At 61.1% G+C, this 15564-nt stretch overlaps 1 protein-coding gene across 4 annotated transcripts in view; it reads right to left on the reverse strand.

Moving 5' to 3' along the window:
* The window catches only part of LGR6 (leucine rich repeat containing G protein-coupled receptor 6), an 86786-nt gene that overhangs the window by 47195 nt on the left and 24027 nt on the right, over window positions 1-15564 (reverse strand). For all 4 annotated transcript variants that reach the window (XM_061381752.1, XM_061381751.1, XM_061381750.1 and 1 more), the window contains one exon: window positions 13775-13846. In XM_061381752.1, coding sequence (XP_061237736.1) covers window positions 13775-13846 — 72 coding nt within the window. The remainder of the gene's footprint in view (window positions 1-13774; window positions 13847-15564) is intronic.

Raw genomic sequence — 15564 nt, forward strand, 5'->3', positions numbered from 1 at the left:
AAGACTCAACTGTACTATTCCAGTTAACTGCATCCGAACAGGATGGCGTCACTAATATCCCATCATCCTAGAGCCACAGTTGAGTCAGATGCCGGGGCTCCTCTAAACCCGAACACTGTCGGCACTTATTTCGAGGCAGCTCACGTTTGGCCACAGTTTCTTGCAAGTCCTTGCTCTTGGCTCCAGGCAGATTCACGGCTGAGCTGCTGGCCCAGCAACACCTCCTCTAATATTGGACGGAGCTAAGGACCGTGTTGTCTGGAAACTATGACAAGACAGACCCAGTGAAGCTCCCAGTAAATTCCTGTTTCATGGAGACCTTAGTTTGGACCAAGTAAAGATGACTGTGGCTGTGGAGGGTGGATTTGGGTTTGAAAGTCCTGGTCCAGATGTGGAAAGTTAACGTGTCCATTTCCCAGGTGGTGTTAGCATAAAAAACTCGTCTGCCAATGCAGGAGACATAAGAGACACAGGTTTCATGCCTGGGTTGGGAAGATGCCCTGGAGAAGGGACTGAACCCTCTCCAGTATTCTTGCCTGGAAAATCCTTGGACAAAGAAGCCTGGTGGGCTGTAATTCATGGGGCACAAAGAGCCGGACACGATGGAAGCACAAGTGAAGTGTGCACACAGCTCAGGAAGGTGCAGAGGACGCTGCAGGCAGGAGGGTGTGAGAGAGCAAGGGACCGGACCTTCCTCCACTGCGAGAGGACGGGCGGTCCTGGGAGCATCTGGACGTGAGATCCCGTCTTGGCTGTGTGGCTGACCTGGGCAGTGACATTCTGTTGGACTCTTAGGTAAATTTCCCAGCTGTTTTGCCCTTTGAAAATAAATTTACAAAAAAAAAAAAAAAAGAAAAAAAGAAAAGAAACTAGCGGTCAAACTCCATCCCCACACAGGAGAGAGAAGGAGCTGGATTTCTGATGAGCACAAATTCAGGACCCTGGCTCTGAAACTCGTGCCTGCACAGACCTGCAGATCCCAAGCTGTCCTGCTATGACCACATTCTGAAGCTGGCAGCTCACCGGCCTGCTGGGGGGTGCTGAGGGCCGTGGAGGGAAAGGGGTGCCCAGCCCCTCAGGAGGATGCCGCCGGGTTCTGCGGCAAAGCTGAAGCCACGGGTGAGTCCGACAATAACCCTCGTCCCAGCACCGCCTGTGCGAGCACTGCAGCCCGCAGAGCAGAGCACGGAGCATCACAGGGACCTTCAGGGCAGTCACCCCATCGCCCCTAGCTCACAGCTCACAGAACCAAGGCTCAGGAGGCGCAGATAACTCTCACCTCAAAAGAGGTAGGGCTGGCTTACACAGGCAAGCAGCAGCGATTTCAGAGAGGCTAGACTCACATATCCCCTCACAGCTGAAAGGAGCATTTCCGGGAGCCCCACCCACCCCAGGTCATCAGATGCATGAGGTGAGGCCTTGACAACAGGGAGGTGAGTGACCACCGGCCATGCCCCACGAGCCTCACTGCCCTTCTAGCTCTGACTCCCAGACTCGGAGGGGCTGGGACAGTCAGATCCAGGATGCCGGTCAGGTCACGTCAGGGAGAGATGGACCATGAAGGGTCCCGTTTGCCTGGGCTCGCGTGGAGCCCTTTCTCAGAGCTCTCCAGACTGGCCTGAAGTCCACCACTCAGCATCCCAAACGGACCTGTGGACAAAGGCTATTTACTGTCTGTGCCCAGCCCTGCCCCCACCTCAGCCTGTCGGCTGAGTGAATGCAGGCGAGAGTGTCCTCCAGCCCGGCAGCAGCGGACAGGCTCCAGGCCAGCACAGCAGAGACAACAGAGCTCCACCTGGCCCCTCCCTGCTCTGCTCCGCTAGGGCCTCCCTCCTGCCACCCTGAGAGAACCGAGGGGGTCTGGTTCTGGTACTTCGTGTACTCAGAGACTCAGAGTCGGATGGAAATCTAGGAGGACTTCTGGAGGAAGTGTGTTGCACTGATTCAGTAGCGAGGCAAAGCCTGGCAAGAAGGAAAAGCACCAGATCCCAAGGACAGCTCAAGCCGAGGCCTGGAGGCAGAAGGGCACTGGCGGGGCGGGGGGGGGGGGGGGGGCCCCCCCCGAGAGGCACCATGGGGTGCGCAGCCCAGCTGGATGGATGGCGAGCCGGGTGGGCTCACGACCTGAGAGCAGGTGTAACTCCCAGGAAGGCTTGGCCGGCTGGCCCTGAGGTCTGTGGTTTCTGATCTGAGCAGCGATTGAGAATCGGAGCTACCCAACAGCGTCGGGAGCCCTAGACCCGCCCTCACCGCACCTCTGAGAGTGGGGAGAGTAGCCGGCTTCCAGCGCCCCCACCCCCTTCCCAGGCTCCCGTCTCCAGAGGTTCGGTGGGAGAATTCCACTGTAGTCCCTAGGCCCAGGTCAGCGGACAGACCGGCAGGTGAGAGCTGGTGAACCTTCACCCCGAGGCTGGCTCCACCCTCCAAGGGAGACTTCCCGTGGCAGCTCACGGCAGGCGAGGGCTCAGGAGGGATGAGGCCAGGGGAGGCTGCGGAGGGGACGGAGTCCAGGCGCCGGCAGGAGGGGCGGACCGAGCTCCATGTGCAGGGGCGGGGCGGGCCTGGGGCCGAAGACAGCGCTTCACGGGCAGCCGCGATCTCGAGACGGGGCTGGGAAGGGCCTGCTGGGCGGAGGGGAGGCCCAGGCCTCGGTAAGAACTGCCGTGAGGGCTCACTCAGGAGCGCGGCTGGACACTGTGAGCACCGAGAGGGGCACCTGGAGGGCCTGGGGCGGGCCTCTGAGAGACGGCGGGCCAGAACCCACCAGCCTGAGGGCCCCGGGCTGGTGCTGTGCCCTGGGGAGGCCCAGAGCCGCCCCCGCCCCTGCCCCCTCCTCATAGTCCACGCCCCTGCTCCTACCCGCTCCCCCTGCCCCTCCGCTAGTCCCTTCCCCTGACCCCCCCCGCCCCCCACCGCCTCCTCCCTTAGCCCCTCCCCCTGCTCCTGCCCCCTCCCCCTAGTCCCTCCCTCTGCTCCCGCCCCCTCCCCCTGCTCCTGCCCCCTCCCCCAAGTCCCTCCCCCTGCTCCTGCCCCCTCCCCCAAGTCCCTCCCTCTGCTCCCGCCCCCTCCCCCTGCTCCTGCCCCCTCCCCCAAGTCCCTCCCCCTGCTCCTGCCCCCTCCCCCTAGTCCCTCCCTCTGCTCCCGCCCCCTCCCCCTGCTCCTGCCCCCTCCCCCAAGTCCCTCCCCCTGCTCCTGCCCCCTCCCCCAAGTCCCTCCCCCTGCTCCCGCCCCCTCCCCCTGCTCCTGCCTCCTCGCCCTAGCCCCTCCCCCTGCTCCTGCCCCCCTAGTCCCTCCCCCTGCTCCTGCCCCCTCCCCCAAGTCCCTCCCTCTGCTCCCGCCCCCTCCCCCTGCTCCTGCCCCCTCCCCCAAGTCCCTCCCCCTGCTCCCGCCCCCTCCCCCCAATCTCTTCCCTGGGACCTTGACCCCAGACAGTGCTGTGATCCCCCTGCTCAGGGCATCAGGGCGGGATTCCCTGTGAAGCCTCCAGGGGAAGGTTCCTCCCCAGGAATTCTAGACCTGCCCTTCCTCTCAGGGAGAGATGGCCCCTGATGCTCTCTTCTGCGTGGCTGCCAGGCCCCTCGAGACACCCCTGCCTCCCGCTGCCCTCCCGAGGGTCCACAGAGCCCTTCAGCCCAGGCCTCGCTGCAGCAGGAATGGTTTTATTTCAGGGGAGGCTGGTGGAAGAGCTGGGTGTTGGGGTCAGGGCAGGGGTAGGGGACATTCCAGAACAAGTGACCTTAGAGTCATGTAGCCAAAGAGGTCACAGAGACGCATAAGGACACCTCCCTTTCAGGAAACGGCAGAAAAGCACCTGCAGGTCGGCTCTTACTCTCTGGTGACACCAAGGATGCCCTCCCCTCCCTGGGCCAGGTGCCCATGCCTCCTCCTGGCCCCCCTCAGCCTCTGCGGTGGACAGAGCAGGAGCTGGGCGCTCACCACCTCTTCCAGCTGGTATGCACATTCCCACACGGCGAAGAGTGGCTGGCAGCCACCTGGGCTCCAAAGGCTCAGGAACAGGTGGACAATGACTCACAGACTCAAAATAGACCCACATTCCCAGCCGCTGACCACAGAGGGCTGCGGGGCTGGGGAGGGCGGGCAGGGCTGCGCTGGGGGAACACCGGTGGCTGGCACATGGTGCTATCCACCTCATCCGGGCTGGGATCCGAGCCACTCCTCACCTCCCTCTGGCACTCTCAGGCTTCAGTGCGACAGGATTCTGAAGAGGTTGTGAGCTCCCAGAAAACATCAAGAGGGGAGCAGAGTGGGAGATTCCCCAGGCCAGACAAGGGGAGTGTGACTGGGGACCTTCCAAAGACACTGGGCCCTTTCTCTCCCTGTGGTTAAAGGCAGCTGGAAAGTTGTTCCCCAAGCCTAACCTCCGTGTCTCCAGCTCCATCTTCCAAGGTCATCTGGCACATCTCGTCAGCTCTAGGCAGGTCCCCAACCTCACATTTCCGTCCCATATGTGCAGGGGATGACAGGGAAGAAAGGGGTTAAGGCTTGACGATTTTGCAAAGAAAGTCCGTAGGGCCAGGGGATGGGGGACGGAGCCAATAACAATGGCGGCTCATCAGAACTGGGGTTGGGAGAGAAGGCAGGTGTCCCAGGAGCTCCTGACCGAAGAACACTGAGTCCCAGATTTCAGTGGCGTGCTCATAGCTGGGAAGGTGCGGGGTCTTGTTAAAAGGCAGAGTCTGACCCCCTCGGTCTAGAGGGGAGCTTGAGCCTCTGCACAACTCACCAGCCCACGTGAGGCCAGGGCTGCCGATGTAGGAAACACTCTGAGTCACCAGGATCATCGCGTGGTTCCCAAACCCGGCTCTGCATCGGATCCCACCAGGGAGACTTGTCAAGTCCACTGTCCTGGGCCCCAGCCCGCAAGATGCTGACTGAGGTTTGAGAAAGGGCCTTGGAACCTGCACCCTGTGCACTTCTCACACGCCGTACGGCAGGCGGCCTTGGGAACCAGGCCCCTGGGGTCTCTCCCAGCTGACCTTCTGCACGATCTACGGTTGTGGCTAAGAGCACATGTGCAGACACACCATCTACCAATTCTGTGACTGACTCCCTGAACCTTCACTTCAGCATCTGTGAAACACGGACCACCGGACCTCACATAGAGGCCTGTCACAAGGAACAGACGAGCTGATGTCTGCTGAGCACTGGCCTGGAGCCTGGGCTGCGGGAGCCGGCATATTGCATATTGAGTGCAGCACTTTCCACAGCATCATCTTTCAGGATCTGGAATAGCTCAACTAGAATTCTATCACTGCCGGGAGCCAGCGTGAGGAGCTCCACCCATGACAAAGGTCATGAGGAAGGAGGCTCGGCATATGCAAAGGCGGGATCGAGCCTCAGGAATCCCCCTGGAAATTCTCGAGCATCTACCCCCAAAACCAGAGTCTGCCTACTTTCTGCTTTGTGCTTTCACCTACACCTCTGACTTTACGGGGGGCTGTCCCCCACTACCTCTCTCTGAAAAAGAGTTAGCTTACAGCTCCAGTTAATTCCTGGGTGTGACAGTGTTTCAACCTACAAACTCCTTTGGAAATCCTCTAGCCTGCCTGAATAGGTTTTTCCGGCCACATGTGATTGCTCAGAGCCTCCCAACTGTGAGAGGCATGAGATGTTCTAAACTGTCTAAATACAGATTCCTTTGAGCAGTTAAAAGATTGATTAGAAATTGTATTGGTGAAGGGTTTTTCACTTGTTGGGCCAATGTTTGCTGCTAAGTCTCCATATCCCTTACCTGCTGTGTCCCTGGCAGTGTATTGATTAATGTAATTGGTGTAAATAGTAGCTTTAATGTTTGTAACCTGGGACCCTTGAGTTAATTCTTTTTCTTGTTATAGCCCACCACACCTTTGCTCTGTAGGAATGCAACTTTATCTAATGCTTTTGGAGGGTGGCTCCTGACCAATCACCTTTAGAGAAAAATAAGTTTTCTAAAGAAAGGGTCTTAAAATGTTAACAGGCCTCCGGGCCAGAAGATGATGCAAATCACCTAAGCTTTTGCATACGATAAGTTTGCAGGAAGAAAGCCTGGCTTGCTGCATGACTCTATTCCTTCCCCCATTATCCTCTATGCATAACTTAAGGTATAAAAACTACTTTGGAAAATAAAGTGCGGGCCTTGTTCACTGAAACTTGGTCTCCCCATGTCGTTCTTTCTCTTACCTTCTGGCTGAATTATTCAGCCTGTTTTCTCCACTGAATTTCCTCACTGAGCTATCCTTATTTCAGCCTCTTTTCTTCACTGAATTTTCCTACTGAGCTATCCTCATTCTATTACTCTTTATATCCTTAATTAACATTTAATTAAGCAGTTGTTTCCTGATCCTCGCCTATGCCATCTCTCCTTCGAATACCCTGGATCAGCTGGGGCTGAACCCCGGCACTGGGCCACAGTGAGCGCTCAGATATGAACCACAAGCGTGATGCTTATTACACACACCACCTGGTTTTCATTATGTCCGTCAGCTCCCTCTTCACTTTTCTACACTGATTTTACATCATATTCACCTGCACTGACTTTCTGTCTCAGTAGCTTAAGTCCACAGTGTACAGGAAGGGAGGGATAAGGATAGGGGTCTGGGTGTGATATTCTCAAAACAAGCAGGAGCTGCTGAAAGGCAAGGCCCTTGTTTTATTATTGAACTCAGGCACTTGGCAAGGCTTAAACAAGCAAGCAAACAGTTGGATGGATGGATGGTTGGAGGATGGATGGACAGATGAATGGATGGATGCATGGGTGGGTGGATGGTGGATGGTTGGTTGGATGAAGAATGGATGGATGGATGGATGGATAGGTAGATGGATAGATAGGTAGATGGAATGACAGATGTGCGCATGGATGGATGCACAGGTGGTTAAAGGGATGGACAGAGGATAGATGGACAGATGCATGGACGGGTAGGCAGGTGAATGGCTGGATAGGTGGATGGGTAGATGGATGGATGGGTGGAAAGATGGATGGATGGGTGGGTGGATGGATGGGTGGGTGGATGGATGGGTGGATAGGTGGCTGGGTGGATGGATGGATGGGTGGGTGGGTGAATGGCTGGATAGGTGGATGGGTAGATGGGTGGATGGTTAGATGGATGGATGGGTGGAAAGATGGATGGATGGGGGATAAATGGATGGACGGATGAGTGGGTGGGTGAATGGCTGGATAGATGGATGGGTAGATGGGTGGATGGAAAGATGGATGGATGGATGGGTGGATGGGTGGGTGGGTGAATGAATGGATGGGTGAATGGATGGGTGGATAGGTGGGTGGGTGGATGGATGGATGGAAGGATGGATGGATGATGGACGAGTGGATGCATGGATGGATGGGTAGGTGGATGGATGGATGGGTGGATACATGGATGGGTAGATGCATGGATGGATGGATGGATGGGTGAGTGGGTGGGTGGATGATGACTGAATGGTTGGATGGATGGGTGGGTTGATGGATGATGGTTGAATGGCTGGATGGATGAAGAACGGATGGATGGGTGGAAAGGCGGATGGACAGATGTATGGATGGATGGTTAGATGGATGGACAGTTGGATGGATGGGTGGATGAGTAGATGGATGGGTGGATGGATAGATGGATGGTTGGATGGATGGGTGGATTAGTGGATGAGTGGATGGATGGATGGACGGATAGACGGTTGGATGGATGGTTGGACGGATGGGTGGATGGATGGGTGGATGGGTGGATGGATGGGTGGATGGATGGGTGGATGAGTGGATGGATGGATGGATGGATGGATAAGTGGTTGGATGGATGGATGGTTGGATGGGTGGGCAGATGGATGGATGAGTGGGTGGGTGGATGATGGTTGAATGGCTGGATGGATGAAGAACGGATGGATGGGTGGATAGGCAGATGGACGAATGGATGGATGGTTAGACAGATGGATGGACGGTTGGATGGATGGGTGGATGCGTGGATGGATGGGTGGGTGGATGAGTGGATGGATGGGTGGATGGATCTATAAGTGGGTGGATGGATGCACGGGTGGATTAGTGGATGGGTGGATGGATGGATGGATGGACGGTTGGATGCATGGGTGGATGAGTGGATGGATGGGTGGATTAGTGGATGGATGGGTGGATGAGCAGATGGATGGACACCAGCGGTTGGGTCTCTTCTTCCCTCCAGCTGCAACCAGAACCTGGGCCGGGGTTCTGCATTGGCACTAGCTGCTCAAGAGGAGGCATTAATGCAGGAGGAAGGAACCTGGCCTCTGTCATCTCCCCTGCGGGGAGGGGGTCACCCCACTTCTGGGCTCTACCTGGGGCCCATGCACACTCAATCTCAATCTGAGTGGTCAGCCCCCACTCAGAGGTGCCCCTCACATCTCAGGCCGAGGCCTGTAGGAGCTCTGCAGGGCTGAGAAGCCCACAAGTGCTGAGCGCCACGCTGCTCCCGGGTGGCCCAGCTGGGGCCAACTCTACCCCAGACCAACGTTTACGTCTGAAAGAACCCCCACAGGGTCCCCGCCACACAGACACTCACCTAGTGTCTCTGGGAGACCAAAGACCTGTGTCAGACCCTCCTCATGTGCAGGGGGCTGCCCGTATGCCCCACCACCACCCACCTCGAAGCAGCCTCTACCCCAGACACACGTAGTAATCAACTCCCGGAACCTTGGGAGATCCAAATAAAGCAGCCTGTAATCACCGGGCCCAAAATAGCCGTGCCAGGGAGGCCATCTGCCACCTCGGGCATCCCCGGGGACCCCGCGACACGCCCCACAGCGTGGCTGGGCCATGGGCCCTCTCTGGTGGGCAAGCAAGTTCAGCCATGCTAAGCACACCCAGAAGGTCACCTGAGAGCTCAGAATCAGCTCAGGGGCTGGCCTGTGGCTGAGCAGGCACCTCCGGGGTCAGAGCTGCCCAGACCTCCGGGCCGCGTCCCTCCTCCTGCCAGTTTCCTGGCCTCGCTGTGCAGACACCGCCCTCCCTGTGGGGCTGGCTCACAGGCCACTGCCCTCACCAAGACTCCCGCCTCCTCAGTGCTCAACTCTACTCCGCCGCTCCCCACAGGACCCTTGCCCCCCCTCCTCTGCCACCCGACCCCCTGCTGGCTGGGTGGTGCCTCCCAAGCAGGAAAGTCACCGTCATAACCCACAGAACTTGTGGAGGGAATCCTAAAGGAAAAAGGGTCTTTGCAGGGGTGAATAAGCTACGGACCTCAAGGTGAGACCTCCTGGATTATCGGGGTGACCCTAAATCCACTGTCACGTGTCCTGTGAGAGACACAGAGACACACACAGAGGACAGACCACGCGAGGACAGGGGCTGTGGCCACACGGAGCGGCGGCAGCCACAGACCCGAAGAGGCTCCACGAGGGGACGCCCACGCCCCCAGATCACTCACACATCCCTTTCTCGCATCACTGGTTCTCACTCTGTAGTGGGTGTCAGAATCTGCTGGGGGTGGGTGCTGCTCATGAAAACGTGATCCCGTCCCGCCTTCAGAGTTTACGATTTTGTGGGTGCAGGTAGGATCTTGGAGGGCAGCTGCCCCGGGACCCCACTTGGAGAACTACTGTTCTATGGTCTATGTGTCCCACCAGACTATGCTAACTGTTCTCTGCCTGGCCTGTGCGCCAAAGACACCGTTCTGGCCCCACAATGCCTCCCCTCTGCATCACTCAGACCCAAGAACGAGCTTCCCCAGGGGACCCCTCCCACACACAAGCGGCTCCTCCTCCCCGCACTGGGGGGTCTGCAGCAGGGCCCCGGCTCCACTGCACCTCACATGGCCAGGGTGGGACTGATGTTTCTGGGACAGCTGACAGCTATGAGCACAGGCAGCCTCAAGGCCCTCCGAGACTGCTTGGGGTCTGACCAGGACCAGGGCTCTATAGAGCCACCAGGACACCAGCCATCGGCAGCCCTGGCTCCCCAGGAGCCCACTCCGCCTCCTTGTTCTGGATGGTCTGTGTCCCCTGGGATTCCCCAGCTTGTGTGCAGTCCTCACCCCCGGAGGATGGAAACAGGAAGCGAGGCCTCCGGGAGTAAAGGGGGGTGAGACGAGGGATCAGCGAGGGGCCTCGTGTCTCACTTGTTCCGGCAGCACAGCTGGGGGTGCAGACACACGGGCGCACACGTCCTCTAGCAGGGTGTGCGTTCCTGGGGGTGGCGGCACCGGATACACCATGGTCCAGAGCCCCCGACCGGCCGCCGCCCGGGCTGGTCATCTGCCCGCTCGGGCCCCCAGCGTTGCCCTGGGACAGCCTGGTGTCCCAAGGCGGACATGGACTGGGCCCGGCTGCCCAAGTTTTGACCCCGGCTCTCCACGCACGGTCTGTGTCCCTGAGCCGAGTCCTGCACCCACTGAGCCTCAGTTTACCCATCTGTGACATGGGGGTGATGCAATTACCAGTCTAAGCGCCCCACAGAGCCGCCAGGTGTAGTGAGGTGTGTGTCCTGGTGGCTCACGCATACAAAGGGCCGCGAGTGCTAGCCACCACAGGTCTGGGGGGCCGCGGTCCCTCGGGGGAGGGTCAGTCATATGGAACGTGGTGGGGCCTGCTCGGAAACCCCCCAGGAAGACCTCGGATCCCTGCCCCTGAGAGCCTGTGCACTGAAGGGATGACCCAGCGGCTTTCCTCCCCACCCCACTTGGCGAGTCCCCTCACAGAGGGACCACCCACTGCACAAACCCCCCCAGGGACCAGGCGCTTGGGGATGGGCCCTCCCCGCCCTCCACCCCCACTGCAGGTCCCGTCGTGTTTCCACGGGCGGCAGAGGAGCGCTGTGCTGGTGCTGGCGGGACCTCTGCACGGAGCGGGGTGCCGAGGGGCGCGCCTTCCGGGGCGTGCAGGCGGGACTCTTGCCACTGGGCGCCTCTGACTCCAACCTGGGCCCCCTCAGCCCAGGCCGAGCCCTTCTGGACCTCCCCCCGACCCAGGCGCTGGTTCCCCCGGGCTCGGCAGGCTACTCGTGGTTCCTCCTGGCTGTGGCTCCACCCTGGCATGACACATCCAGCCTGGCGCCCCCCACGCAGGTCAGGGAGGAAGCAAGTTGGGGGGTTGTGGGCCTAGACAGCCTCAGCGCCAAGTAGGACAGGTGCCCCGGCCGTACCTGCCCCCGCCGCTCTCCCTCCCCAAGCCCCCTTCCTGTCCTGGGAGCACAGGACAGAGCTTCCATGGGTGGCCCAGGGGCATCCTCGGGGGTCTATGCAGGGGGGCAGGGCAGCCTTCCCCGGGGCCCCGACCCAGGCGAGCCCACAGGCCTGGCTCGCTGCGGACAGGCGGCCCCCGGGAGGCAGCCCCGCGGGCAGGGGGACCTTCTCCTGGCCCTGATGGAGAAGGACGGAGGTGCGGTGGCTTCCCCGCAGCTGTGATGGGGCAAACGGCCTTGGATAAGCACCTCTGCGTGAGGCTCTGAGCTTGTCCAAGCCTCTGTTTGCTCCTCTGAGAGCAGAGCGACCCCTGCTACGGGGGCTCACAAGCATGGAGTCGGGTCACGCCTGCGAGGCACCTGGTGGGGAGCGCAGGCACACGGGCACCCGATGGTGGCCCAGCCCTCGCCTCTCAGCCCAGCAACCTGGGCTTCCGCGTCCACCTGTGACGGGGTGCCTGAGTTAGGTGGAGGTTCTCACTCTGATGGAACAGCCACGAAACAGGACCTTCATGTAGGGCTATGCCCCCTTCTCCGCAACACACGCTCGCACAAGTACGCTCTGACGTCCTGCAAGCAGAGGCCCGCGTTCCGTCCTGTCCCAGAGGCCGGCCACTCCCCCGCGGTACCGCACACCCAGAAGTCCAAAGGGGCCCTGTGCCCGCCCGGCTCGCCCCGCCGCACGCCTTGCCTACCCCTCGATCAGCACGTCCTCACTGAGCCCCTACCACGTGCCGCCGGGCTCTTGGTGAGCAGCCTGGCCGTCCACGTGGGAGTCCTCTCCACCACCACAACCCACGCTCACCCACGGCGGGTCGACAGCACCGCCCACACGAGGAACCGGGAGGCGGCAGCACCAGACGTGCCACCCACGTCTGCAAGAGTGCAGCTCCTCCTGTGCAAGCAGGGGCCTCCCTGGTATTGGAGAAGAACGGGAGCACCGAGGCCAGCCCGCCGTGGGCCTTACAGGAGTGAGGGCAGGAGCCAAGCCTTGAGCCAGGCACTCCCTGCCCCCAGAGCCCTGACAGTCGGCTTCTTGATATTCCCAGAGTCAGCCAACCGCTCCTTCAGCACCGCCTCCAGGCTGGCCTCCCTGACTGCTGCTGGGGTGACTTTCAATGATGTAAACTCACGTTGAAGGTCCTTTGATGGCTTCCCAGGCCCAAAGCATAAACTCTGGATCCCTGGCAAGGCCCTCCCCCTGGCCTCTTGCTGATTCCAGACCTTGCTCCTCTCCTGCCCCTCCCACCAGCTCCCCTGCTACACACACGGCCGACCACAGTGGCCCCATGCACGTGCTCTGCAGCCTCTCCGTCCTCCTGAGCCCCCGCACGTGCTGCTCCCTGCGCCTGGGACGCCCTTCCCTGCCCCTTCGCCTGTCACTAACCCTTCAAGATGCTCGGCTTTGCCTCCCCGGGGAAGCCTCAAGCGCATGTGAACCAGGTGGGCGGGTGGGTTAAGTGATCTGCACCCGCTCTCCTGAACCCCTGCGAGGTGGGCGGGGGGGCCGTGCCCCACGGGCGGATGGGCCGCTGGGCACAGAGGGTCAGTGTGGTGGCGGCCAGGACCGGAGCCAGCTGCCCTGCGGGCCAGAGGACTGCCAGAGACAACGCGTGTGCGGCAGGCCCGGGGCCTGATCCGACCCCGAGCCCCGGGGCAGCAGGGAGGCTGCCGAGGAAGCTGGCCATGGAGGGTCCTGGCTGCGGGGCCGCCATTGCTCAGAGAGCGCAGGAGCGCCTCTGTGGCCCGAGACCCTCAGGGTCCCCAAGCACGACACGACAAGAGTCCCAGGGACAAAACGAAGCTCGGAGCGAGTGTGAAGGAGGCAGTGAAGGTCCTCACCCGTGAAACACCCCCAAGGAACTGTTAGTCGGCCCTTGATGGGCACCAGGAGCAACGCAGGCCTCCGTCACTGACCTCTGACCTTGGCCAGCACTGAGCTGGACAGAGGGAAAGGAGGTGGTGGGGCCCGAGGCCCAGCACATGCAGGGATGAGGGGACACGGGAGGGTGAGGGGGTGGGGGCAGCTGGGGAGGGGGGAGAGTACTCACAGCCAGGGAGGCACCACCCACTCCACATGCCTCAGGGCCCCCAGGCCTGGCCCCAATTCTGAGTCCCCCCAACCACCTAGTCTCCAGTCAAATTCAGCCAGCTCACAGGCACGCATTGGGCACCAGCCTGCTCCGGGCCCGCCCTGTGCACCCAGCACCTGCCCTGAGCACCGAGCGGCCGGGCCCTCCCTCACCCCACCATCTCTGCTTCCACCCGGGAACCGCGACGGCCCCAGTGGATGGACAGAAACCGCAGGGGTCTGGGCAGGGCCGGACGGGTCCCTGGTGGCCCATGAGGCGTCTGAGCTCAAAGTCTCGCCAAGCCCGGGAGCTGGCGAGGTCAGGGAGACAGCCCCGTCTGGCCACGGTTCTGGGGCGGCAGCTTCCAAGCCCACCCAGGCTCCATGGCGGAATGCCAGACGGCCCAGGATGGCGCCCGGGGCCACCCAGGGAGACCCCGTCCCCTCAGCCTTCCACAGGGGCTGAGCACCTGCACGCACATACACACCCCCCAAGGAAACCAAGGCCAGGAGCGCACCATCAGAACCTGGGGTTCAGGTCCAGGCAGAGGCGCCCAGCCCGCTCCCCAACTCACAGAGACTGCAGGCCTGGCAGCTCCCACAGCGCCTCCGCGGGGATCCCTCCCAGCCGGTTGTTTTGCAGCATCCTGTGAGGAGGAGAGGGCTTGAAGGATCCCGCCCACAGAGCCCACAGAGCCCAGCCTGAGCCCCGAGTCCCGACTGTCCCCAGGGGTCCACAGGGCCGGGAGGGCGCCTCCCAGGGGCTTCTGGGACGAGGCGCCCGGGAAGACATGGAGGAGACACCCAGGGCAGCAAGGCAGGAAAGCAGGGCAGGGGCCCCTCCAGCGTCCCGGCCCAGAAGATGCCGCATCTCCTCCCAGGCCTCAGTCTCCTCTGCAGCTGAGAGCCTGCAGCTTCCCTGGGAACTGGAGGCTGTGCAGGTGCCCAGGCAAATGCCTTTGTGGTGTGCGTGTCTGCAGGGACAACTTGCAGCCCTTAGGTCAGAAAGCCAGCACAAACGACCCCGCAAAAGCAGCACATCCAGCCAGGCACGTGAGCCACTCAGAGGACCGCCCTCCTGGACCAGCAGGCCCGTGAGCCTGAGAGCAAGAGGGGGAGAAATGGGGACCCCAACCGACCCCGGGCCCCAGAGCCATGCTCAGAACAGTCAGAAAGCCACTCCAGAGCCCTGGGGCACTGCGCAAGGGGCCTGCTCACCCGACTCTAAGGGGGGCCTGGGTGGCCACTGTCTCTGGGGGATACTTCCCTGCTGGCCTCTGGCGGGGGCGGGGGGCAGGCGCGGTATGTGGGCGGAGAGGAGGTCAGGGAAGAGCTGGGGGCAGGAAGGTGCCCCCAGGCCTGCACACCCGCCCTTTTCACCCAGATGCAGGCGGCACCTCCACTCTGAGGGCACTAGGTAGGTGGGTGCCTTCCTCAACGCCCCCCCACTCCTGAAGCAGAGGAGGCCTGCAGGCAAAGAGCAGGCACGAAGGCTGTGGGTGACTGAGGGGTCTTAGGGGTGCCGCTGGGGGTCAGGGGCAGGCTACCCTCAGCTCCAGCCACTGCCTCTCCAGCCACCCAACCTGCGGGGCCAGCACCATGTCAAGGGGGCGGGATTGCAGCTTCGGGAGGCTTTGATTAACTGCTTAAGACAGGTGAGGAAGAAAGGCGCTTCCACAAGCTGGAGGCTCAAACACAGGACGTGAGTCTCATCTTCTGAAGGCTGAGTAGACAGAACCCTGATCTCCAATCTGGCCACAGGCCTGGGCCTGCCCCGGGCAGGGACCACCACCCAGCAGGCCTCCCAGGCCGTGTCAGGCTTGGGGGTGCCTCCCCGCCCGGCGGCACCAGCACTGGGGGGAGCAGGACAGACAGACAGAGAGAGGAGGCAGGAAGGACTTAGCACCAGAGGGAGGCCAAGAGGAGGCAGGTAGGGCCGGGATGGGACGCCCACAGGCGGAGCAGGAGCGAGGTGGGGAGGGTCCAGGGCCCCAGGGCCCGGAGACAGGAGGGGGTGAGGGACAACACCGAGCGAGGAGGGCGCCTGGAGGTGGTGGGGCTGCCGACCGGCTGGGAGCAGGAATCTCCCGGGCAGGGCGGACAGGACCACCCACCCACAGACAACCTGGAGCAAAGAGACACCTTTCTAGATGGGTGCAGCCCAGGACACACACAGGACCGGGCTGCGCGGGCGCAGGAGGGCCGAGAGGAGCTACTCCACGTTCAAGGTCAGGAGGGGCGGCCGTGAGGAGATACCCCTCTTCCAAGGTAAGAGAAACCCAAGTAAGACGGTAGGTGTCGTGAGAGGGCATCAGAGGGAAGACACACTGACCATAATCACAGAAAACTAGCCAATCCGATCACA

Source organism: Bos javanicus, chromosome 16, assembly GCF_032452875.1.
Source record: "Bos javanicus breed banteng chromosome 16, ARS-OSU_banteng_1.0, whole genome shotgun sequence".
Lineage (NCBI taxonomy): Eukaryota > Metazoa > Chordata > Mammalia > Artiodactyla > Bovidae > Bos > Bos javanicus.